This window comes from Empidonax traillii, unplaced genomic scaffold (assembly GCF_003031625.1).
Source record: "Empidonax traillii isolate 1590-97213 ecotype Southwest subspecies unplaced genomic scaffold, ASM303162v1 scaffold1197:size200652, whole genome shotgun sequence".
In the NCBI taxonomy this organism is placed as follows: Eukaryota; Metazoa; Chordata; class Aves; order Passeriformes; family Tyrannidae; genus Empidonax; species Empidonax traillii.
Window position 1 is genome coordinate 162095 of NW_020956390.1, and position 24578 is coordinate 186672.

The window sequence follows — 24578 nt, forward strand, 5'->3', positions numbered from 1 at the left end:
AGCTCTCCTGGAGCCCCTTTAGGCCCTGCAAGGGGCTCTCAGGTCTCCCTGGAGCCTTCTCTTCTCCAGGGGAACCCCCCCAGCTGTCCCAGCCTGGCTCCAGAGCAGAGGGGCTCCAGCCCTGGCAGCATCTCCGTGGCCTCCTCTGGACTCTCTCCAGCAGCTCCACGTCCTCCCTGTGCTGTTCCCCAGGGCTGGGGCAGCTCTGCAGGGGGGTCTCAGCTGAGGGGGCAGAGGGGCAGGTCCCTGCTGCACATTCCCTGCCATCTGCAGTTCCCCTGGGCAGGCCTTGCAGCAGGTGCCAGGGATTTTTAATCCAAGGAGCCCTGGGGTGATAAAGGGGACACGGATCCTTTCCCGTATGTGTTTCCTCACCTGGAACAAACTGCATAACCCTGTTACTGCATTACAGCAATTTCCTGCTGTTAATAGAGGCAAGCACCGTGCTGACAGCGGTCATCCCTCTGCTCCCTCTGGAATACAGAGCGAGGCAGTGGATACGGGGGAGGCACACAGCGAGGCAGGAGGTTTCGCCCGCAGGGAGAGCTCCTCCTGTTGCTGCCACTGCACTGCTCCAGAGTTTGGGAAAGCCCAGAACAGCCACTCACAGCTCCCAGGGGATCAGAAGAGGGATGACTGCCTTCCTCTGGCCAGGAGTGGCACCTGAAGGGCAGTGAAGGAGCCCAAGAGCCACCGCCAAGTCCGTCAGGAATGAATTGTTCTCCAAGCCCTGATGGCCTGAGACTCAGCTCCCCGTCTTACTTCTCATGCATCACCCCCCAGTGACATCATAAAAGCAGCCTGGCCTCCAAGGACTAAAAAGACACTGAAACAAGCTTTAAAGAACCAGGGCTGGAGACTGGAAAGTTAATAAATATATATTCAACTGCTTCTTGCCTTTGCTACAGCACAGTAAATGGATGGACTCGATCCCTTAAGGGTCTTTTCCAACCCAAATGGTTCTACATCCATCCACTTTCTCCTTCCTCTCCTGCTCTTGTTTCCCCAAGGGAAGTCCTGCTTAGCTCCCAGTGCCAGGGGACGACCCAGCAGAAGTCTGGGATCATGGAAAAGAACAAGCCCAACGTTACACCCTCTTTAAGGGATGGAGGAGCTGGAATCCTGCACCGTGTGACAGAGCTGCCATTTACCCGAGGGACACAACTTCCCAAAAACAGCCTTCAAAACGAGTTCCCTCCATGTTCTGGCAGGGGAGGAGGCTCACCCCAATCCAGGGAGGTGTAACACGGGATGGAAGAGCCCAGCAAGGTGTTGTTACCTGGATAAGGACGTGCTGGTCACATCTGCCTCCTCCTGACCTTGGAAAACAACAGGCATGGAGTCTGAGCAACCACGGCACGGGGAGAGGGGCAGGAGGAGCAGAGCTGCACAAGGGGACCCTGACACCCACATGGGGAGAGAAAAAACCCTGTCCCTTCCCTGCTGGCCCTGGCAGCCGTGTCTGGAAGGCCAAGGTTCTTTAGGGAAGGGAGAGGACACAGCCCCATGTGTCTGGAAGCCACAGTTCTGCGTGAGCTGCCTCCAGGCAGATGCAGCTGGAGGGGTGGAGCTGAGTTCCAAGCAATCCCACAACACTCCCACTAATGAGGCAGGAACAGAGGCAGGAACAGAGCCACCCAGCTGCTCCCCAGCACCGGGATTTCGGCAGGGGCTGACTGGTCTGACTAGGGATGGACATGGCAACACCAGGGAACGTGGATGTGTAAGAGCTGCCCAAACTCCATGCTGGGTTGGTGCAGCCACACAGCCCAATTCCAGGGAGGACACCCCTCCCTGTGCAAAGTTAAACCCAGAATTAAAGAGCTGGTGCCTCCCAGATTCCCAGTGAATCGTTCAATATGGAGCACTCCAGAGCTGGGCTTTACCCAGCACTCACTGGAGTGAGTGTCCCATAGCTGAGAGCACCTGATTATTTCCCACCACCGTTATTTTTACCAGCTCCAAATATTCCTGCAGGGAACTCCAGAGAACTGGGATGAAAAGTTGCTTCATCTCAATCCCTCTCCAATCTGCTCCCCTAAAACTTCCAGGGCAGGGGGGAGGAGCCTGCAGGTACAGCCCCAAACCTCAGTGCTGGCAGGTCCGTAACTCCCACGTCCGTCTGCAGAGCCTGTCCCTGATGAGGCCGAGCAATTCCCTTTCCCCAAGCCAGCCAGGCAGCAGCTCTGGCAGGTGTGAGCTGCAGGGAGGGGGTGCCTGATGGGGTCTGCAGCTACAATCAGGGAAGCAGAGGAAAGGAACTGCCAGACAGATCAGAACAATGGTCACTTAGTCTGGCGTTTTGGCCCCGGCAGGAACCGGGACCAGATGCTTTGGAGGAAGGTGTGAAATCCTCTTAATGGGCAATTATGGAATAATCTCTCTTCAAGGAAGTTTTTGCCCAGCACATAAAGGTCCAGTTCATGCCCAAAGAATGAATTTAGCAGGCTCTGAACAATGTTTATCTCACCTAACAAGACTAAGGACATACTTAACCCTATTTTAAAGGCTAGTGCTGAGCTGGTGCTCTCCACACGTGCTGGCAAAGCACAGCTCTGACACGGCTGTTAAATTGGTTTAAAATTTGCTGCTTTAATTTCAGCAGCAGCTCCTTTGCTCTTGCAGCAAGAGGTGGGTGGGAAATGAAAAAAGAGCAAAGAGATGTGCTGGGTGAGGTGCTGGGATGAAAAGGGCAAGGACTGCTCAGGGTTTCTGAGCAGCAGTGAGACAGCTCAGCCCCTCCACGGATGGGATGGAGAATCCTTAGATCTGGAGATGGATCTCTGGAGAATTCCACAGCCTCCAGGCTATGGAGGAGGGCACATTTAGGGGCTGGGAATTGGGGAATACAATCCAGATCTCTCTTACTGTGTAGGATGACTTGCTGGTGATCTCCAGGAGCTTCTGCTTCGCTCTCCGCTCCGACTCACGAGCCTCCTGGAGGTCCTGTTTGAGCTGATCAGCCTCCTTTGCCCTGCAAAGACAGGCAGCAAACAACAAATATCACACTGGGGCTGAGAGGACCAAGCAGATGGAGAAGTAGGATCCCAGTGGAGGTGTGGAATTGGCTGGGATTTGTCCCGCAGCAAGACCTGAACAAAGAAACAACTCGAGGCGGGGAAATGGCAGATCCTCTGCCTTGTGGGACATTGATTAGCTCCCAAATCCAGGCCATGGAAAGGCAGCTCCGAAACAGGCTCCGTGTGAGCATCAGTGAGAGGCTGAGGGCTGGGAAGGGTGCTAAGACAGCAATTCTAGAGCCAGTATTTACCCTCGAGGCCTGAGGACCCCCAGAACAAGAAAGCGAAAGGAGGGAAGGCCGTTTTCTCTGCTGGACTGAGATTTGAGTGGAGACTTCACACGACAGAGACCAAGGCAGGAAGAGAAGGAAAAGGGCAGTGCCCATCCAAGCAGAAGGGCTCTCACAGGGAAAGGAGTAATCAGTTGGAAGGAAACAAGACTGATCTTTTACTTGCTCACTACCAAATGCACCCTGGGACCTGGGCTCAGCTTTTAACAGGGAGCAAAGACTCCAGGAGCTGGGGAGAGCTCAAGGCTAACCTGGAACAGAGCTCAGGGCTGGAAAGGGGGAATAAAGAGAGAATAAGGATCTACCATCCAGGGGAAAAACAAACCCCAGGTGCCATTAACAGTGTCAAAGACTTTGGGGAATGTGGGGTGGGAGGGGGTTGCAGAAAGCACCCAAAAGCAGAGGTGGCTTTTGGAGAGGGGAATCAGCTGGGCCACAGAGCTGTTTGCTGTGTGGGAGGCCGAGGGCTCCCTGCACATTGTCAGAGGGATAACTGCAGGCAGGAGCCCCTCCCATCGCAGGGATATCTGCAGGCAGGAGCCCCTCCCATCGCAGGGATAACTGCAGGCAGGAGCCCCTCCCATCGCAGGGATAACTGCAGGCAGGAGCCCCTCCCAGCAAAGGCAGAAGGGGGTGGGAAGCCAAGCAGAGGCAGCTGGAAGGTTGTACCCTCTGACCTCCTCTCCGACTCCTCGGCCATTTTCAGAGCCAACATCTCAGCCTCCAGCACCTTCTGCTCCATCAGCCGCTTCTCCTCCTCGGTCCGGATGGCCGTGGCTTTGATCCGCTGCATCTCCTGCTCGGCCTCCGCCGCCTTCTGGGCCAGGAGCTTGGCCTCCTCCTCCGTGATCTGGGCCTTCTCTGCCAGCAGGTCTGCTGTCTCCTCGGACCTCATCTGGCAATGCAGGCACATCGAGGCTCTTATTGCACTCCACGTCTCCCCAAATGTGTTCACAGCCCCCCAGGCAGGGCTGGGAGCTGCCGACATAGTCCATAGAATCCCTCCCTTCCAGGAAAGCTGCTGCCAGGGCCTGCATGTGGCCAGGCTCTGACCCAAATCATCCTCTTTGTGCTCCTCCCAAGCAGCCCAGCAGGATGGAATGGCTCCATCCAGCCTCCTGCTCACTGTGCACTGGCAGCAGTTTGGGAGCAGCCACGGTCACAGTGCACTTCCAAAAACACTTCCACAGTGGAAAGAGTGAGGAGCAGCTGCAGTGCCTCGGGAAACAGCCTCCCAGGGACCTACCAGAGCCTCGTTGGCCATTGTTGCCTCCTCCTTTAACTGCATCAGCCTCCTCTCCAGCTCATCCCTGGTCCTCTCAGCCTCTTCTCTCATTTGCTTCTCCCGTGCCAGGCGCTGCCTTTCCATCTGGGAAAAAGGGATTGGGGAAAGGGAGGAGAAGAACACACGTTAGGAAGGCTTTCCATGGATGAGGAAGGGTCACAGGTGGGAGAAGGAGCACAGGGCTGTGCTGCTGCCTCCTCTCTGCATGTGGACATGGAGCATGTCCCTGGGTTGGGGTGACCTGACCCATGGAATAGAATCATGGAATCAAACCACTCCTCGAGCACAGCCAAGGCCACCACATCCCCAAATGCCACATCCACATATTTTCTGAACATTTCCAGGGATAGTGATTCCACCACCGCCCTGGGCAGGCTGTTTGATGCCCCCTGCTCCCCTGAGAAATGCCATCCTGGACACAATTTCCATCCTCTGACCAGGCTGTCACCCACACCTTGCAGGTGACGATGTCCCCTGACAGTGTCCTGTGCCAAGTCCCAGGGCAGACCTGGACAGAGGGGGTCCAAGATGTGTCTGGAGTTTCTCGCTGCAGGGCTGGGCTCAAGGGTTTGGGTTTGCCCGAAGCAGGAGAAGCGACTGGATTTTAAGGGCAGTCTGAGGGCATCTTCCACACATCCAGCACAGGGCAGGCTGAAGGACCTTCTGCTCAGCCATCTAACCCAGCACGCTGGAAACTTCCCTTCCACTCCTTCAGAGGGAGGTCACACAGAGGGACAGCACCCCCGGACACGATAAACCCTCTCCCTCCAGCTCAGCTTCCAGGAATCAGCAGCTCTCCTCCACGAGGGGAAGATCCAAGCCACAAGAGTCTGCCAGCTCTTCCCAGAAGTGCTGCTGTGCCCAAGCACTGCCCCTGCACCAGCCCAGCACCCAAGGGAGCCATCGAGCTCATTAACACGCCGAGTTTAATCCCTCCGATCCCACAGGGACGGGCATTATAAATATCCACACCGCAGCCAGGACAGGAGACCTGCTGGGTTTAATAAGGGAAGGAGGTGTGACAAACCACATTTCTCTGCTCCTTGGAGCCCAGCTGAGCCCTGAGAGTGGGACGCCCACTGCTCCAGCCGTTCTGCTTCCCTCCATTAATGGTTCTCCTCGTTAATTATCATTATAATCTGTGTCCCGCTCGGGACTTCCATTAACAAGAATTCCTGGTATAAAAGGATTATCTGGAGCCAGTTCGCAACTGTGGGAGGGAGGAGGAAGCAGGGGAGATGGGAGATGGTGGCTGGCTCAGGAGAGGGGGCAGCCAGCTCCAGCAGGAGCCTGACTTTTCCACGGAGCCCAAGTGCTCTGGGTCTGGGAGCTCATGTTAAGTGTTAAGTTGCTGCTTCCCCAACTCTCCCAGGAGCCCAGATAAGCACAGGATCTCAGGTCGTGCTGCAGTTACCCAAATACACCAAAAACTCACAAGACTGGAAAACCCAAAGACTCTTGGAATCATTAAAATTGGAAAAGCCCCATAAGATCAAGTCCAACCATTACCCAGAACCACTGTGTGCCCACAAAACCCCAGGTGGCACATCCATCTCTGAACACTGTCAGGGATGGTGACTCCACCACTAATGGTCCGACTTAGTGACCTTAGAGGGTTTTTCCAACCCGAATGATTCTATAAAGCCAAGTTCTCACTGACCAGAGGGAATCCCTGTGGCAAGCAAGAAGCTCCCCCTCCCCCGAGGAGCTGGCCAGGTTACCTTGTTGGGACTCACCTCCTGTCCCCTCCTGCCACCCCACAAGCTACAGGAGGGAGAACTGCTTTAGGAGGTGCCTGAAGGACAAGGCACATCCCATCTCCAGGCCAGCTGAGCACCTCAACACCACACAACCACCTCTGTGCTCACACCCAACACTGCATCAGCCCTGTGAGCACCAGACCCTGCTGGTTTCTCCTGCTCCGGCTTCTCCTGCTCCCGTGTTATTGGCTTCGCTGCCTAAAGGGCCATTTATATTCCGAGCACCAGCGCCCAGATTAGCTGTGTGGGTTTCAGTGAGTAGAAAAGGTCCACGAGCAGAAAACAATGATTCATACAATTCAATTTGCTGATCTCTGCTCGCCGGCCACACGCCGCTGCCTCCGCCGCGACCCGCGGCTCCGAGAGGAGCCCGGCCCTGAATTAACATGCAGGCTGCACAGCCCGGCACGGGGCGTGCATTCCATCACCCTGCAATTAGGGAATGAGCGAGGCAAAGAGCTCAGCTCCCCCTCACAGCCCCCTGCTCCAAGTTTTTTCCGGCAGGAAAACAGCTGTAAGACACCCAGAGCAGCTTCTCCCTGCCGGTTTTGGTCCCAGGTTAGGGGATGGACTCAGGGGGCCATCAACCTGCAGAGGCAAGTTGAGAATGACTGCTGAGCTGGGAGAAAGGTTCAGCTGGACCTTCCCTGGAAGCTGCTTTGATGTGGTTCATTTGCATTCCTGATTTTGGCTCGCTCGTTATGGGAGATGTGGCTCACCTGCTTCCTGGCCTTCTCCTCCCTGGCCTGTGCTTTCATCTGCTGGACCTCCAGAGAGTCTGCCTTCCTCCTCCTCATGAAGAGGTCGTGGTTGCCAATGCACAGCTGAAGGATCTGTTCCAGTCAGGGGTGAAGAGCGGAGAGAAACAGCTGTACACACGTGATGGCGAGGAGGTGGTTTGTATTCTTGACACACAGGAACACCAGAATTGCTTTGATTTGGTGCTTGTTAGTGCTTCCACCCACTGCTCCCAAACCACTGCGAGCTCTCAGGAGGGGCAGGGAGCCAAGTCCCACACCAAACACCAGCTCCTGGGCAGCAACTCTCTGCAGAGACCAATTTTTTGTGCCTCCAGCACAGCACAGCTCTGGCGTGTTTTATACCCACCCTAAAAAGGCAAGAGGCCAAGTAATGAAATAAGAACTTCTCCAGCTCTGCCTGGTTCTCACTAAGCCCCTTCTTTAGGTTCAAGATGAACTTGTGCCTCCTCCCAGCTGCACATTGAAAGCACTGAGATTAAAAAACAAATTAAAAGGAGGAAAACCACTTTTCATCTTGGAAAAACAGAAGGCTTATCAAAAACTTCCTTGGACATCTTCAGATGCCTTTGCTGAGGGGTTCTGAGCACCAGTGTAAGTTCCCTCTGGTAAGGACAAGGGAGGTGGCAGTGCCAGAGGAGGGTTGGCACAGGGTGGGTATGCAGAGGAGTAAAAGCTTATTTTGGCAATAAAAATAGAGCTCTAAACTCAGATTCTTTTCTAAAGGACTGATTCACACACCCTTCTTCCATTTCATAGAATCCTAAAACGGTTTGGGTTGGAAGGGACCTTAAATATCATCTCCCATTCCACTCTCCTGCCACAGGCAGGGACACCTTCCACCAGCCCAGGTTGCTCCAAGCCCTGTCCAACCTGGCCTTGGACACTTCCAGGGATCCAGGGGCAACCACAACCCAAGTGACAAATGACATTTCACAAGCCTCAAATGAATTCTCTGGAAAGGAATTTCAGCACAGTGAACCTGATGAGGCCTCTGGGAGGAAGCCCCACGTGAAGCCCAGGACAACTTACAAGCAGGACAGCAAAGATCCCTGGGGGACTTAACGGATCCACACCCAGAACAGCAGCCAAAGCTGGTCTCCAGCATGGACGCTGATCCCAAAGTAGCCCCCTCCATCCTTGAACAGGGTAGGGGGAAGGTTCTGTGAAGGAGCTTGACTTGAGCCTCACCCTTCTTTCCTAGAGGGAGCAGTAACTGCTATACCCTACCTCAGCTCCAGCAGCTCCCTCTCGAAGGAAAAGCCCCAAAAGCTCGTTGTCTCACGCTCTATGCAGAGCCCAGTGCTGCAGGCAGTAAAAGTGACTGTCTGCACACTTACCAGCTTATTCACACGCAGCTTTGATGAATTGAACTTAAAAACATCAATCTTTTTGTCCAATGGCTTAATCGTAAACTGAAAGGGAAAAAATAAAGAGGGAGAGAGTTATCAGAGAGCGGTGCATTTAATAAAAAGGCAGCTATAAAATTCTTCCTGAGAGCTCTGGCTCAGAGGAGGCCAGCAGGGTCAGACACGCACGGCTCAGAGCCGTCCCCGTGGCTCCCAGCCAGGCGGGAGGACTCGCAGCAGAAGCAGCCAAGGAGACAACTGTTCCTCCACCTGGCAAAACGTGGCAGCCACGGGAGCCCGTGGCATCTGCAGGGCACCTTGCAGAGGGGGGCAGGGACACAGGGCAGGGTGCTGCTCTCCTGGGAGAACCCCCAGCGGGAACTCGGGACACTTCCCAAGGGAGGAAGAAGCAGCTCAGCTGCCCGGGGGATTCACTGAGCTGTTAAGGACGAAAAAGACCTTTAAGATCATCAAATCCACCTGTCAAACACCACCACCATTAAACCATATCCTCAAGTGCCCCATCCACAGGTTTTCTGAACACTTCCAGGGATGGTGACTCCGCCACCTGACCAGTCTCACAGTGAAGTAGTTTTCCCTAATATCCAACCTAAATCTCCCCTGGTGCAGCCTGAAGATGTTTGATCTCATCCTGTCACTTTTCCCCTGGGAGAGGAGCCCGACCCTCCCATCTCCACCCTCCTTCCAGGCAGTTAAAAGGGCAGGAAGCCCTTTTAAAAAAAGCCTGGCACTGCCTGTCTTTGTCAGTTTAAGAGCCAACCCTTTAGGGTTTTCACCCAGGCAGACAGACGTGCATGGATGCCCCTGGATTCGGGCTCTGGCAGAACCAGTCACTTGGAGCAGCAGCAGAAAGAAGGCAGGAGAGGAACTTCAGCTCCACATGAACAGTCAGTCTCTGTGAGGAGGGATAAACCCCTCTGTGCTGCCCAGAGCTGTCATTCTTAGCCCTGTTTGCTGTCACAGCCATCTGATTACCCAGATGACTGAGCTGATGGAAAGGATCCATCCTTTTATCCCCAGAGGAAGCTCCGTTACAGCCTTGCAACAGGGCCTGGCTGTGGAAGGGTCAGCCCCTGGATTTTGGAGACCTCCCAGGCAGGGAAGCTTTGGAAGTCACTCAGTGCTGGGCTGTTTGTGGAGTCGTGAAGCTCTTTAAGGAGTAAAGCGAGTGAGGAGAATTCCAGCACAGCTTTAGTGCTTATAAAACTTCACAAGACACGCAATAAACGCAGCTGATGAGAAACCTTTAGCTGCTCCCCCGATCGATATCGTGTTTAGATTAGAAAACCATTTTTAATTAAGAAGTTAATTCTCTTCCGTACCATGAAGGCAGCTGCTTTCTTTGAGCAGTTCCCTCAGACTGAAAATGGAGCTGCTCAGTCCCCCCCTCCACAGCCAATTCCACCGCTGTTCTCCGCTGGCTTTGGGGGCCAACAGTTCCAAAGACCCATATTTAGACTCAGGGCTTAAATTACTCAACTTCCTAAAAAGATTCCAGCTGCTATGCCAAGCCCAACAGCCTGAGACTCCAGATGATGTAATGAGATGGCAAGAGCTCTTCTCCCCAGGAATACATCTCCCTGTATCCCATAATACAGAGTATATCCACAGCAATAAATACTGTAATATATTCAGTAAAGCAGAGGCTTTAACTTCTGAACTCTGATATTTGGGCTAAGCACATCAACAGCAATTTGGGGTTTTCGAAAAGATTACATGGAGGGTTGGAACATCCTCTGGAAGCAAAGAGGAGAACAGCTCCCAGGTGACCCCTCGCACGCCCACTTCTGCAAGGCTTCAGGAAGGCTTGGAATTAAGGTTTCCACTGGAGCAGCTGAGCTGCCCTCAGCTAAGCTGCTGAGAGCAAGCCACAGAGAAGCCAAGAGAAATCATTTTAAATCCCAATTGTGCTCTTGCTGCTCTCAGGGAGCAGAGGAGACACATCCATACCTCTTTGTCGCTGTACGAGATATTCCGGATCTCGTTCCACGGGAAGGAGATTTTAGGGGTCAACCTGTTGTCTGGGTCATAAATGTGAAGCCCCAAGGCATCGACTCCAAGGAGCAGTTCTGTGCCCTTTTTATTCTACAGGAGGAAAGAAAAGAGCTGAAATGCCTTTTACCCCACTGAGAGGGCGAGCCATGAATCGCTGTTATCTCCAGCAGCCAGCCCCAAGCGGTGACCCAGCACCTGCTGCCAGGAGAGCAGAGCTGGGGCTCCCCAGTGTGCCACAGCCACCTCCCGGCCCTCCTGGCTCCCCAGGGCTCCCTACCCTCAACTGGAGATGTGGAGACCAACACAAGAGCTACCCCAGCAGGAAAACATGGCTTCACTCACCCTGATTGCGAAGTAGTTCACGCCGTACATCTCCAGATCCTGAGCGATCTTCAGATACTCCATCTCAGCTTCATCTCTGCCAGGCAGGAGCAGCTCAGTGTTACAGTGTTTGGGAGGATCAGACAGGGACCTGGCTGCTCCTGCTCATCCTAAGCACTCACCAGGCTTTAAAGCCTGGACTGTCTCTATCACACAGGTCAATCCTGTCTTTGCTGGCAAGATCAATAAAGTCCGACAGCAAATCCCACTCTGCAGTTGCCAGCATCTTACTGGCTGTGAGATGCAGCACTCCAAGCCTGGCTTTGTCCGCCTCCCAGTTCCTTCAGCATAAATAGGAAACCCCTGGCTGTGAGGCTCCTGTTGGAGATCCATCTGACTTTAAGTTTATCCCCCAAAAGGAGCATTTTGCCACCCGAGGCAGCAATCGGGAGTCTGAATCCCCATTTCTTCTCCCGGCCCCAAAAGCCTCCCAAGGCAGGTGAGCCCTTACTGAGCATCATCCCTGACTCCTCTGGAGGACCCTGACAGTGACCAAGGGACAGCAGAGCCACCAAGAAAAGCCTTTTGCCCTCCATGAGGCTGCAGCAGAGGAGTGCTGGGATTAAGCTGCTGGCAGCAGAGCTCAGGCAGGGCCTGCCCAAGCTCCCCAAAGCCCAGTGACTCCTCAGGGGAGGGCTGTGACCCTGACCCCCCCACAGCAGCACAGGCTCACCTCGCTCTGCCCCGGTGCTCCGCATACCAGGCCGTGATCCTTTCCTCCCACATCTCCGGGGTCATCTGGTACAGGTTTATTACCTGGGATGTGTGGGGAGACACAGACCAGCTCACACTGCTGCCCCTTAGCCAGCAAGGCAGAAAAACCCCAGGGTAAGTCCCAGCACCACGTCCAACCTCCAGGCAGCTTGGACACCGACTCCTCTGAGCTCCTTACCCGCTTTGGAAGCAATTCCTCTTGTGCCAGGAAGCCTCTCTTGTGCACATTGGGGTCGTAATCACCGTACTGGAAAGAAGCACAGACACAGTGCCCATCCCACATTAACAACCAGGCAAATTCAACTCCTCATCCTCACACACCCACCCCAGGAGGCAGCAAACACGGCCTGCTCACACCTCCCCTCAGGAGCAGAGAACATGAGCTGCTCCACACAGTTAATAACCTGATTTTCTTTGTCATTTCACTGCTAATGGAAATGATCAGTCTCCTTCTACTCATGCAACACAAGTGGAGGCAGAACAAAACCTCCCACCATCACAGAACCATGGAAAAAGTCCTCCAAGATCAAGTCTAACCTCTGAGTGAAACCCACCATGACCACTAAACCACATCCCCACGAGCCAGGTCTGCTCGCTTTCTGAGCACTCCCAGCGACAGTGACTCCACCACTTCCCACCACTTCATCTGGCAACCACCACCAGCTGAGGTCCACCATCAGTCAACCAGCTGGATGAGATGGTGGCTGTCTATTTTACTCTCATTACCACACCCTAATTAACACTTCCCCCAGCGCAGGGCAAGACTCTACACCTGAGGGGTCCTTGCAGTCCCACTGGCAGCGGAACGAGGAAATAAGATGTGGACAAAGACCTGTCCCCAAAACCTGACGGATAGCAGTGATTCAGATGAGGCAGATGGTGGCTCCTCTGCCGCTCCTCATCACCTTAATGAATAAGTATCAAAAAAATTAGAGGAGTTTGACAGACTCCTCTCAGGCAGGTGGTGGCTTTTCTGCCAGAGGGTCTGCTGCTCAACTGGGTCGAGGAATCCAATTCAGATTTGCTAAGTGCATCAGTAATTACTGGTATTTGTTTAGATTTCCATCTCTTTGAGCAGCATATAAAGTGACTGAGAAATAAAACCGCTTATTAACAGATTGAGGAGCCGCGTGTCCCTGCGGTGCCTGTGAAAATGAATTCACCTCCTGTACGGCCTCAGAGGGCAGGAAAGAGCCAGAAAACGGCTCAAACAACCCAGCAGGTCTAAGAGAAGAGGAACAAAGGATGTGAGGCACGTACAGGAGCGCTGTGATTTCCATTCACCTGGCAAACAGGACTTCTGCAGTGACAGTCCCCAATTACACGAGACACGGCGGCGTTGGCTCGAGTCACTTTGCAAGGGAGGCAGCCGTTCCCTCCCTGCTTTTCTGAGGAACCTCAGCCCAGGAAGTGCCAAACAGTGACAATTTTTAACACCAACCAAGAGCAAGATGCACACGGTGGTCATGTAACAAGTCGGGAAGCTTTTCATACCATCCTCCTCTTGATGCCAGAACCGTCACGTCGTACACCAAAACCAGAGCTCGGCATCAAAAGTCTACACACATCCCACCTCTCCGCTTGGGAGGCGACACGTGGGGATTAAAGTCACAAATATTGATTTGGAGCCAATGCAGAACCCAAGGGAACATGTAACAACAACCAGCACTGACTCAGACTTCAATTAATAGAACAAAACCACCCCGGATTTCAGCCAGGAGGGTGCTGAGCAGCAGCAACTCTGCGCCTTCCAAGGGCCTGGAGCCCCTCAGGGTGCAGGGGCACATCCCTCGAACCCCCATCAAAAGGGGACAGCACCAAAGAGGTGGCACTGGCAAAGGAAACAACTCCAATAACCTTGGACAGGCAGCAAGGAAATCATTTCTGGGTGATGAAAATAACGGCAAATAGGATTAAAGCGATTATTTTCTGTTGTGATCTACCGTGGAGATCCAAGACTAAGTCTGGATTATGCGACTTTTCATGTGCTGAAAAATGCTGCCGTGTCCCAAAGGAATATTTGTACTGAGAGGGGAGTCTGGATGAGAGCATTAATTATTCACAAGTCAAAAATCAACAAATGGCTTAAGTATTGCAGAATCTGTTGGCTCAAATGATTCGGCAAACGTACTTCTAAAGACCTTTTCAATTAAATCATTACTTCCGAACTGCCATGGAATTTCAGCTCCTGTTAATGGAACTATATGATTAATATTCATGGTTAGGGATGGAAGTTGCCTTTACCACATTCCTACGTCTGGCTTAGATTGTCCTGCATAAACACAGCCATGCTCAGCTTCAAATCAACGCCAAGTATTGCTTGGTTTGGGGGGAAATAATAATAATTAAAGAGCCTGTTGTGGTGCTATAAGATTTGAAGCGCTGAGGGAGCTGCAGCACGGCAGTGACCTCCATTTAAGGGGCAAAAAATAGAAGAACCTCCTGGATGTTCCCGATTTTTTTTTTTTTTTCAGCTGATCCCACGTCTTTCCCAGCTATTTAAAACCTGAACCACCTCCAACCTCTGAAAGCAGTGTGGGTGGTTTGAACAGAGGGGGAAAGCACATAGTAATTCTCCAAATGAACACAATGAGGGAGAAATAAATAAGCTTTTATTTTTATGACCCCCACATTTCCTTTGTTATTGCAGGTCGGTGTGGATGGACCAACACCTGGCTGTCAGTAAGTGGCTGTGGGATGCACACACACCACTGTGTCAGGCTATTATGCCCCTAATCATGCAAATCAGCACGTTATTAGTGAAATTACTGCGCTCACTGCCCGCTCCTCTTGGCCAGGAAGGACATCATTATCCTGTTTAAGTGGAAGGAGACGACCTGTAACATCTTTCTTCCCGCTTCCGCACCAAAGATGTGCTTTCAGCTTTCTCCTTTGCTGGGAACAAAAGCAGAAAAGGGAATCCCAGGCTGGAGAAAGCTGATGAAAAGCCTGTTAGTGCAGAGCAGAAAAGTCATCCTTCTTCCACCTTCTCCTCATCTGGGTGCAGAATGAAGGTCAGAAGTGCTCCGACTCCAGCTGACTCTTCGCAACGCCCGAGTGTGTCCGGTGTCAGCAGGAGGAGAACAGGGACGGCACAACCGTCCTGGCCCCAGTCACAGCCTGTTCCCAAGCACATGAGCAGGAGCTGTCCCAGCCAAGGGCTCACAGAGCTCAATATTTACCCAAGGGTTTATTCATTTTGGCAACAGGAGAAGTCCTGCCCGACGTATCCTCAGCTCGGCGGGTCAGCGGAGACAACGCCAAGGAGGTGTTTACTCAGGCACTCTAATAAGAGTGATGGATGTTTCACACAAACAGAAACACTTCGAAAAGCTACTTGTCCTTCCCTGGCTGATGAGCCTCTTGAACTGATGGTTTCATCAGTATTCTGGCTGTGAGGAGAAAACACCCTTTTCTAGTAAGTTCAGACATTTATCATCAAAGAACACCAGTGCACAGACCCAGGGCTCTGATCAGGCACCCAGGGCTTTATTTAGACACTCAGGGTTCTATTCAGACACCCAGGGCTCTGATCAGGCACCCAGGGTTCTATTCAGACACCCAGGGCTCTGTTCAGGCTCTATTCAATCCATGAGTGTGGACTGAAGGGTGATGAGGAAGATTCTATGGGAACAAATCAGCCTGGATCAGGCCCTCTCTTGAGGTAACGGGGCCAAAGCTCCCCCTTGCACTGCCAACAAAGGTGGTCCCACAGACCCGCTTCTCCTGAACTGCTCTGAGTTCCTTGAGGACAAGCCAGCAGGGCCACCTGCCTGAGGTCCTGCGAGGCAAACCCCTCCCAAAATCTGACATCCAGAGTCAGAAGCAACCACGAGCCCCAGCGATAGCGTGGCTGGGCTGAGCTCAGACTGCAGGCACTGCTCTCCCCAGGACGTTATCCTTGCACACATAAACTGGAGATGAGCTCCAAGAGCTGCTAATTGAGCAGCAGGACATGCTGTGCATACACAGGGATAAATTACAGCCCCTGCTGCTGAACCTTGGGCTGCTCCCTCCATCCCAGGAGTCTCTCTGCCCCAGGCTGCTGCAAGCTGTCCAAGCCTGCACGCTCCAGACTAGAAAACAAGCGTTCTCTGGAATAAATGCTCAGCAAAACACACCAGCTCTGGGCTCAGAGCAGAATTCAGCTCAGGAACAAGGGGGGCTCACTGAACACTGACTTCTCCCTCTGTGGAGTGAGGCCAAACACCCAAGATCACACCCAAGACAGAGGGAGAAGCCAGGAAAAGCCCTTTCCCGCCGTGATAACGTGGATGTGGCAGGCTGGAGCACTCACACACAGCAGTTATCATGATGACAAGCATTCTGGGGCAGCAGTGGAGCTGGGAGTCCCACGGCTGGCTCGCCTCCGGCTACAACAGAAAAGCAGGGAGGAGATCCAAAAAAGCTCAGGCTCGGGGAATTCTCCTGCTCCAGCACTAAGCCACACTCCAGCACGCTCTGCAGCTCAGGAGCTGAGCACTTGCTAAAAAGTCCTGGAAAGAGAAAGTGAAAATCCATCCAACGTGTGGAGGCAGCCAGGACCAGCCGTGCGGTGAAGGCAGCAGTGCTAGCGCAGCCCCCTCACTTCCCAAGCTCTCACAGCTTTCCCTGCCTTCCCCTTCCCGGGGAAGCAGGTCCATCACAAGGCACCTGGATCAACACTCAGCCATCACCAGCACGAGGAGGCCCTGGGAGGACCCCCCAGTGCCTACCTTGGCTTGGACGGCGTAGGAGGCCAGCAGGACAGAAGCTTCAGGAGGGCAGTAGATCTTCTCATCCAAAATCTGCTTCTTCACCTGCACACAGAGCAGCACAGGACAGCAAACACACGTCAGTGGAGCAGAGCAGAGCATGGCTGTCACAGCAGATGGCTGCAGTTTGTCTCAGCCCGAGCTGTCAAGCACACAGTTAACAATCTCCCCAGCACTAATTACAGTCCAGGCCCGGCGTGTCTCGGCTCGGAGAGGCTTTCACAGACCACCTTCCTCAGCCAGGGTGGGGAGAACTCAGCTTCTATGTGGGCAATGACAGAAACTCCCTCCTGTTGCTAAAGGCAAGGAGGGGGTGCAACCATTTAGGGTGTAAACACAGCGACAAAACCTCTTAAGACACGAGGTGTGGAGTGACAGGACATGCACAGACACCGCTGAACGGAACAGCAGCCGAGTCTCCGAGCACAGCAAGGCCTGGCTCGGGGATATTCACCCTCATTGTGAGTCAGAGCTCACCTGTGCTCCAGGCTAATTCCCTGCCATCCCAGCCCAGCACGGAGAGCTGGGGGTCACCTCCGTGGCAGTGCTTTTAACAGCAGGCAGAGCCCTGCCCACACTCCCGGGAGAGCCGACGTGCAGGTCCCCAAAGCCACGGCTTTGCCTCCCCGGCTGCCGTGCATTAAAAAATTAAACCTGTCATGTTCGATATTTTTTGGGTTTGCACACTTAATTTTCCTGATTAAAGATAGGGAAGGGGAGGGGGGGAAAAAAAAAAAGAAAAAAGAAAAAAAAAGGCAGGCGATTTCCTGGGAGACTTAAATGGATTGTCAGAGATGCAGGAACATCAATTTGAATTTATAACGTGCTTTGAGTCCTCAAAGTTGGGTACGACATAATCACAGCAGATATTCTGCTGCATCAAGATAAAAACCAGGAGAGTTTACAAGCTTATGTGTGCTCCTGTTTCCCAAGTGCTTCACAGGAGCCCAGGCTCCTCTCAGCACACAAATCCCAGCAGCAGAGTCACGGCCTGCATTCAGAAAATGCAGCTTGAGCTGCTTCTCCTCTCTTGCTTTTCCTTCCCGAAGATGCCAACAGCGCTTTTCCTCGTCGTGGATAAAGCTCCTGGCAAATGAGGCAGGTAGAAACAGCCCTACAGAGACACCAGTGCACGGGACAGAGCTTGGAAACTGGCAGGAATACTTTGCATTTAGAATCCTTCTGGAAAACAAAGCTGGACATTGGAAAAGCGAGGAGCACCAGGAGAGCGAGGAGCTGGTGAGCTCACTTGGAAAGGGCAGAGCACCCTGCAGGCTACAGCGCTATTCCCAAGAGCTTCCAAATCCAGGCTGCCTCTACTTTTGTGTAACAAACATAAGATTTAGTTTCTTTTTTTAAATTTGATAATTTATCTTCAAATTAACAGCCATGGAGCACCTGAAACATCCCAGTGAGCACCCAGGGCTCTGACTTGGAGCGCCCCACTCCCTCTATCCACGATTGACACAACTCTTTAAAGGAAAAAAAGCGTCAAAGAATGGATGTTGTGTCAGAAAATTGATCCTGTCTCTGAGAGAGAGCTCCTGTGATAGCAGCTCCTCGTTACCAGCACGGCCACAGCATCCTCAGCTGAGCTGATTCCTCAGGACACCCAGCTCAAACAACAACCCTGAGATGTGGCCATCACAGTGCTCAACAGAAGGGCACGAGCTCCTGGGGCAGGTGGGTCTGGGAGGTTTCCCCTTCTCCTCTGTTTTTCCAGCAGCAGCTGAGCTGCTGGGATTTTCTTCTGCTCCAGTTACCTGAGGCTGTTTTGTGGGGAGGTGAACTTTGCTGCACTCTGCTCTCCAGGATGAACCCCCCCTGCTCCACACAGCCATGCCAGCACGTCCAGAGGCAGCTGCCACCCCTCGGCTGATCCCACACCTGCAGAGCTGGCATCTGACAGATCCACGTCCCTGAGCCACCCCCCATGGCTGTCCCAGATCACCTCATCATTCCTGACTGCCACTTCGGAGCTCTGGGAGTCTGGGCAGCTCTGACTGCTTCATCCAGACAAACCATCCTTCACCTCTTCTAGGAAGTTTTTGCTGTTGAAAACAAGTCCCTTTGCAGAGGTGTGAACATAAGGATGAGGAGCACACTCTGCTGGCCAGCTCTGACCCCGGAGCCTGCCGGCACTTCTCATCCTGGCCCTTTCTCCCTCGGGTTGGGAAACTGTACTGCCACAGCTCCTACCTGCAGGAAGAACAAGTGCTGGGTGATTTCCTGGACCAGCTCCTCCTCTGCATTCTCAGGATAAAATTTGGCCAGGAAGTGAAAGGTTTTGGGCTCCTCTGTTGGAACATCGTGATCCAGAACCTGTGGGATACAAGAGCCACTTCAGCTTCCTCAAGACAAGACCCGGCTCCCTTCTGCTCAGATCAACACATCTTTTGTCAAACACTTTTAGACACCGAGAACAGACCTAAATAGTTCAGACGCTGTAGTTAAAAAAGGAAAACAAACATTTCTGACACTCCTAACGAGGCAAGGGAACAAAAAAGGCAGAAACAAACAGCATGAAGAATGAGACAGGAAAGGTTGATCCCGATCTGCTGTGTGCTCATTGCCTCTGCTGATGCCTGTGGAGCAATCCTGGATCCTGCTACGCCACCACCCGACTTGCTCCTTGTTTTCCTGTACTGAGTTGTTTCAGTGCTGTTTCTCACCTCCTTTCTGTTGTGCTGGCACTGCCCAGTTCAGATTCACACTGGTTTAAAACCCTGGCACGAGAGGTGAGACGCCCAGACCTCCCTGGTTGTGCTGTTACACCCTCTGGCTTTGAACAGAACCCCATCCACCACCCTGACCCACCCCTGAGACTCACACATTTGGGTCTCATCTCCTCTGCCCCCTGCTCTTCCTCCTCTTTGAACATCTCAGCAACAAAACAAGCCAGGAAGCGACTCCACCTTTCCCCTAAAGGTTTTGTGTTCAGGGGCACGGAGCAGAGATTTTTAGGTCACCCCAAAGAGCAGCACCCCAGCATGGCCACCTCCCAGAATGCCTCAAGGGGGGTTCAGTGTGCACACTCTGAGGCCTCACAGCTCCCAGGGAGCTGGGCTGGACACCTCTGCCAGCTTTTCTGACTTGCAGCTGCCACAGGGATGAGATTTAAATACTCTATCCCAGTTCACCTCGATACCACCTCAGGCACGAGAGGAAAGCACATTTTCCTCTGTCATCCCTGTCTGTGGCAGGGGAGCAGGAACAAGCTGATTTTTAAGGTCTCCTCCAACCCAAACCACTCCAGGATTCCAGGAACTTTGGTCCCAACCTTCTTGTCCATCTTGAGCCAGGCCACGGTGTCCTTGATGGTGTACTGGAGCCCGAAGAACCAGGTTTCCCGCAGCCCCAGAGTCCTGCACACCAGGTCAAACAGGTCCTTCCCCTTCCACTTCACCTGCAGGAGAGCCAAGAGGAAGCAGTTACAAAGAGGGACTTCAGAACTCCAGCTCTGCTCCACCAACTGCACCTTCTTCACCTCACAAGGTCTTTGAGAGCGTGGAGAAGGCACTTGGCACAGACACGAAAACATCCTAATAAAACACACTTACATCCTTCCATCTGATCTCATCTGCAGATCTCCAGCTCCTCCCTCAGTAGGAAACTGAGATGTGATTTCCTCACTTTCCCCCCAAAAAAAGACACTGTAAAGCCCCTGTTTGCTCCTCTGGCGACCCACTAACACTCAGCAGAGGACCTAAGGGTGCATTTAGGCTCCTGTTGAGCCAAGCTTTAGGTTCCTGACATGTTTAGGTTCCTGGTAGGAGCAGCCAGTCGCCAGCAGGAAATAAAAAACCCCTTTTAACTGCCCCTTGGTGGCTTTAACGTCTCTTCCTATGGCCCCATCAGCAACAGGGGCTCAGAGAAGGGTGGAATGCACTCCCAAAAAACCAGCAGTGACCCAATCCAGGCAGGGAGTGTGCGCAGAGCCACCGACCCTGCACGGATAAGATGGAAAAAGAGCTCAAAACACCCCGTAATTACCACTGAAGTCAGCGGTTCTCCCGCAGCATATTTTGATAAGAGTCAAACTGCATTTTCTGCTGAAAATGCTGGTGACAAAAGTGGCTCAGGAGCGGAGAAAATTGGCCCTGCTCAGGCACCGTGTCCTGCGAGCAATCCTGCAGCTGCACCCGCGCTGCCGCCGAAGTCGGCTCATAAAAACAGAAGGCGTCGGGAGGCAGGAAGGTGAAGGGGGACATAAAGCAGATGAATCTAATATGCCAAAGCCACTTTGCTCTTCCATCTGCAGGGTGGAAACGATCGCTGGGCCGAGACACATGGCCATTACTCTGAGGCCCTTGGGCGAAGGGATCTCGGCACATCCTCCCGTCGCTGCGACTCAGCGCCGGTGCCACGCGCACACATTCGATATCAGCGCCGGTGCCACCCGCACACATCGGTATCAGCGCCGGTGCCACCCGCACACATCCATATCAGCGCCGGTGCCACCCGCACACATCCATATCAGCGCCGGGGCCGCCGCCGCTGTCCCCCAGTGCCGCCTTGTGGGCACGGCCCGAGCTCATTGCCATGCTGCCGGCTTGCAGTGAGCGGCTCTGGCGCTGTTCTGTCCCTTCCCACAGCCACAGACGGGCTGACAGGCCGGGAATAGAAGGGAGCCGACGCTTGCCCTCCCGAAAAAACACCTCCCCCGGACTGCTCAGATCGAGCGCCCGTCAACACCTCGAGGTCAAACACTCCGGGAGGAGCGAGTTTGGCGGAGCTGGAATTATAACCCCCTGATTTCACAGCTCTCGCCGCCCTCCAGCCCCCGGGATGGGCTCCAGCTCGGCACAGGATGGCTCAGACTGCGAAGATCTTCCCCTGCCTGTGGTTTTAAGAGGGAGGTTAATTCGAGGGTTTCAGACAAAACAGAGTGAGACACATTAAAACAGCTATTTGGTAGCGTTTTTGCAGGCACATAAAAAGCAGGCTGCCAGCAAAAGGCTATTTCTTCACTAAACTGCTTTGCATAAAGCGTTATTGGCTGGTTTTCCTTCTCTGAGACCATATTTCAGCCCGTTGCCTCAGCGCAGAGCTCAGTGCCTGCACCAAACCTCCCCAGGACCACAGCCTTGCCTCCCCACCCCACAGGATCACTGTGTTGAACATCCCCACGGATGGGATTGGGATTTCCACTGGCTGTGGCTCCTCATTGAACCACCCCAGGCACCCAAACCTTGCTCACCATCTGGCACGACTCAAAGGTTTCCTCCCGAAAAGCAAAGCACCTGTTTATTTCCAGGACCAGCAGCGAGGGTTAAAGCAGGAGCTCTGAGTGGGTTTCACCCCTTGCAATTTTAGTTTGGTGATGGGAATCATGGAATGGTTTGGGTTGGGAGGGACCTCAAAGCCTATCCAGTGCCACCCCCTGCCATGGGCAGGGACACCTTCCACCAGCCCAGGTTGCTCCAAGCCCCGTCCAACCTGGCCTTGGACACTTCCAGGGATCCAGGGGCAGCCACAGCTTCTCTGGGCAACCTGGGCCAGGGCCTCACGGCTGAATTTCTTCCTAAACCCCAACCTAAATCTCTGCTCTTTTAGTTTAAAACCATTCCCCCCTGTCCTATCATTGTCTGCCTGCGTAAAAAATCACTTTCTCTACTTTACAAGCCCTCTTTAAGGGGCTGTATTTTAAGTGATGGCTTCTGCTGCTGCATTTTACACCAGCGCTTTGTCACCGCACATTTATGTGATGACAGAAATATATATTTAACATTCCTGCACAATGCTCCAGTCCCCAACCATAACACTGCACAGATCCTCCCCAACTGTGCTGAATTACCTTCATTAAATATATCAATGAACAGTAGAAACCTTTCTTCCAACAGGCACGATTTCCCTCCACACCTCGGTACTTAAAGTAACGATCTGCATTCAAGTGGCATCCTCTGACAGCTGAACTCCACCTGCCTCGCAGGCATTCGGGACCCCAGCCCTCCTCACCCCTATTTTACAGGCTTTGTATCATTAACTGCCACATCTTCGGGTTGTAAAATCCCCCAGAAAGCTCCCCCTAGGCATGAGGGGACGGAGAGGGCTGGCAGTTCCCATCCCACCCTATGCCTGTCACACCGTTCCCCGGGCGGCACTAAAGTGACACCTGAAGCACAAGGATGATTTTACAAGCCATTATGAGCCCCTGAAAACAAAACTGAGAAGCTCAGAGCAGAAGAAAAACAACCCCCCTCTCAGCCATATGCCAGAGCGGGTGGCACGGTGCTATAAAGCTCAGTCTCCCAACAAAAAGCTCCATCACGATCAGCTCGCTGTGACCCGCAGGATGTGCCGTTCCAGCACCCTGCAGGCACCACCCCTGGCATTTGCAGCTCCTTCTGCCATCGGCAGGATCACAGCACCGAAGTGGTTGGATGGATTCAGGGGCCGAGGTGCTTTATAAACAGGCTGTTATTCCACGGAGCTGGAATTTATGTGCTTTACCAAGCACGGAGCGGTTACAATCTATCAGCGAAGCATTTTAAATTAACAGCGCTAAACACTTAAAAACTCTGCAGCCAGTGGCTAGAACAGAGCATTTCCAGGCCAGGTTATTGGCATCATCTTTTTCTCCAGCAGAGACGGCGCATTTGGCATCTATTAACGGGGTTTGCATTATTTATTAACCTGCACCAGGAGTCATTCCCAAACTCGCAGGCAACTGGGAGATTTATCTGGGAGCACAACCTCCCTGTCAAGTTTCACAACTGCTCCTCAGCTCATGAGTCGATAGAGCAGCTCCAAAAATGAGCAGGAGGGTTGTTTGATCCCCTTGTCACGGGGTGACAAGGAGGGAGGGAAAGCAAGGGAATGGCTGGAGCTGTGTCAGGGCAGGCTCAGGGTGGATCTCAGGGAAAGGTTCTTCCCCCAGAGGGTGGTTGGCACTGAACAGGCTCCCCAGGGCAGTGGGCACAGCCCCAAGGCTGCCAGAGCTGCAGGAGGGTTTGGACAACGCTCTGAGGGACAGGGTGGGATTTTGGGGTGTCTGTGCAGGGCCAGGAGTCGCCCTGGATCGTCCTTTGGGGTCCCTTCCCAGTCAGGATATTCCATGACTCTTAAAAATGGTCAGCAAGGAACAAGAGGGTGCAACCTCTCTGCACAGAGAGGGTTGAGCAGGAGGTCACCATTCCCAAAACACCATCAGGCTGATGCTTTACCACCAAGGATGTCAAATTGGATTTGCACCAGCTGTGTGGAAAAGGGGAAAGCAAAGGGATGGGTTTAACCATTCGGTATTGAGGTTCCTCACACAAGAAACTCTCCTTGGGGGGTGCCCAAACTCCAGGGGACAGAACCTGGCTCTGTCCAGGGGTGGCAGATGAAGATGTCGCCTCCTCATCATCACAAACACAAACCACTGGAGCTTCAGCTGTCCCTGGGATCAGGCTTGGGAACAAGGGGACACGAAGGCAGGCTCACCAGCTCAGCCTGGGAATGCTGCTTCCCAGGGAAACCCAGCACAGCGGCCCCTCCACACCCCCACACAGGACCAGGGTAGTGCATGACCTTGCAGAAGTGACTCACAGCTATAGAGTATTTTACTGCACCAATTTATCCTTAAATAATGCAGAAAATGGCTTTGCAGATCATTTTATTGTTAGTTCTGTGCTAGGGAGGAGGAGAGAGTGCAGAGCCCCTGCTGTGGTGACACCACAGCCTGAGAAAGGGGAAAGGACCTGGGAAAGGACCACTGGGAAAAGGGGACCAAGCCCCAGGAAAAAAGTGCTCAGCTTGCACTGAGGGATGTTATTCCCATTTAGAATCAAGTTTTAACAAGAGGATGAGACACTTTACTGAGCCAGGGATGGAGATGGCAGAAGGCTGAGCAGAGCATCCCTCAACCCCCACAGGAATCAGGGAATGGATAGGCTGTAGCTGTTCCAAACCCCCCTCAGGAGATGACCAAACCACCCACCCACAACAGTTTACAACTGAAATGGAGATGATTTTGGGACTGCAGAACACATTTATTTCTCCTTCTGGACCTGAATGATAACCAGAGTGCCAGAGACAACCATTTATTCAGATTTAAAGCCCATTTGGAGCAAACAGGGAATCAAATATGCAATATCCGTCCATTTTTTTTTTTTAAATAAAGTGATGTCAAATACTTTCAATTGCCACTTACTGAGTCACAAGGCAGGGCTGTAAAAGTTATTTTTATTTACTAATGCTACACGACAACTCGATAATGAGCTTTTAATTAAAACCTATTTCTGTTAACCACCGAGGAGGCCAAAAA

General features: G+C 52.9%; 1 protein-coding gene across 4 annotated transcripts in view; it reads right to left on the minus strand.

Moving 5' to 3' along the window:
* Nucleotides 1–24578, minus strand: part of NF2 (neurofibromin 2) — a 47288-nt gene that overhangs the window by 15789 nt on the left and 6921 nt on the right. For 3 of the 4 annotated variants that reach the window (XM_027905712.1, XM_027905710.1, XM_027905711.1), the window contains exons 2-13: nucleotides 19608–19733; nucleotides 18527–18649; nucleotides 16289–16372; nucleotides 11752–11820; nucleotides 11533–11615; nucleotides 10821–10896; nucleotides 10434–10568; nucleotides 8454–8528; nucleotides 7075–7188; nucleotides 4557–4679; nucleotides 3988–4205; nucleotides 2869–2974 (exon numbers count right to left, since the gene is read on the minus strand). In XM_027905712.1, coding sequence (XP_027761513.1) covers nucleotides 2869–2974; nucleotides 3988–4205; nucleotides 4557–4679; nucleotides 7075–7188; nucleotides 8454–8528; nucleotides 10434–10568; nucleotides 10821–10896; nucleotides 11533–11615; nucleotides 11752–11820; nucleotides 16289–16372; nucleotides 18527–18649; nucleotides 19608–19733 — 1332 coding nt within the window. The remainder of the gene's footprint in view (nucleotides 1–2868; nucleotides 2975–3987; nucleotides 4206–4556; nucleotides 4680–7074; nucleotides 7189–8453; nucleotides 8529–10433; nucleotides 10569–10820; nucleotides 10897–11532; nucleotides 11616–11751; nucleotides 11821–16288; nucleotides 16373–18526; nucleotides 18650–19607; nucleotides 19734–24578) is intronic. The other variant, XM_027905713.1, reaches the window with a different exon arrangement.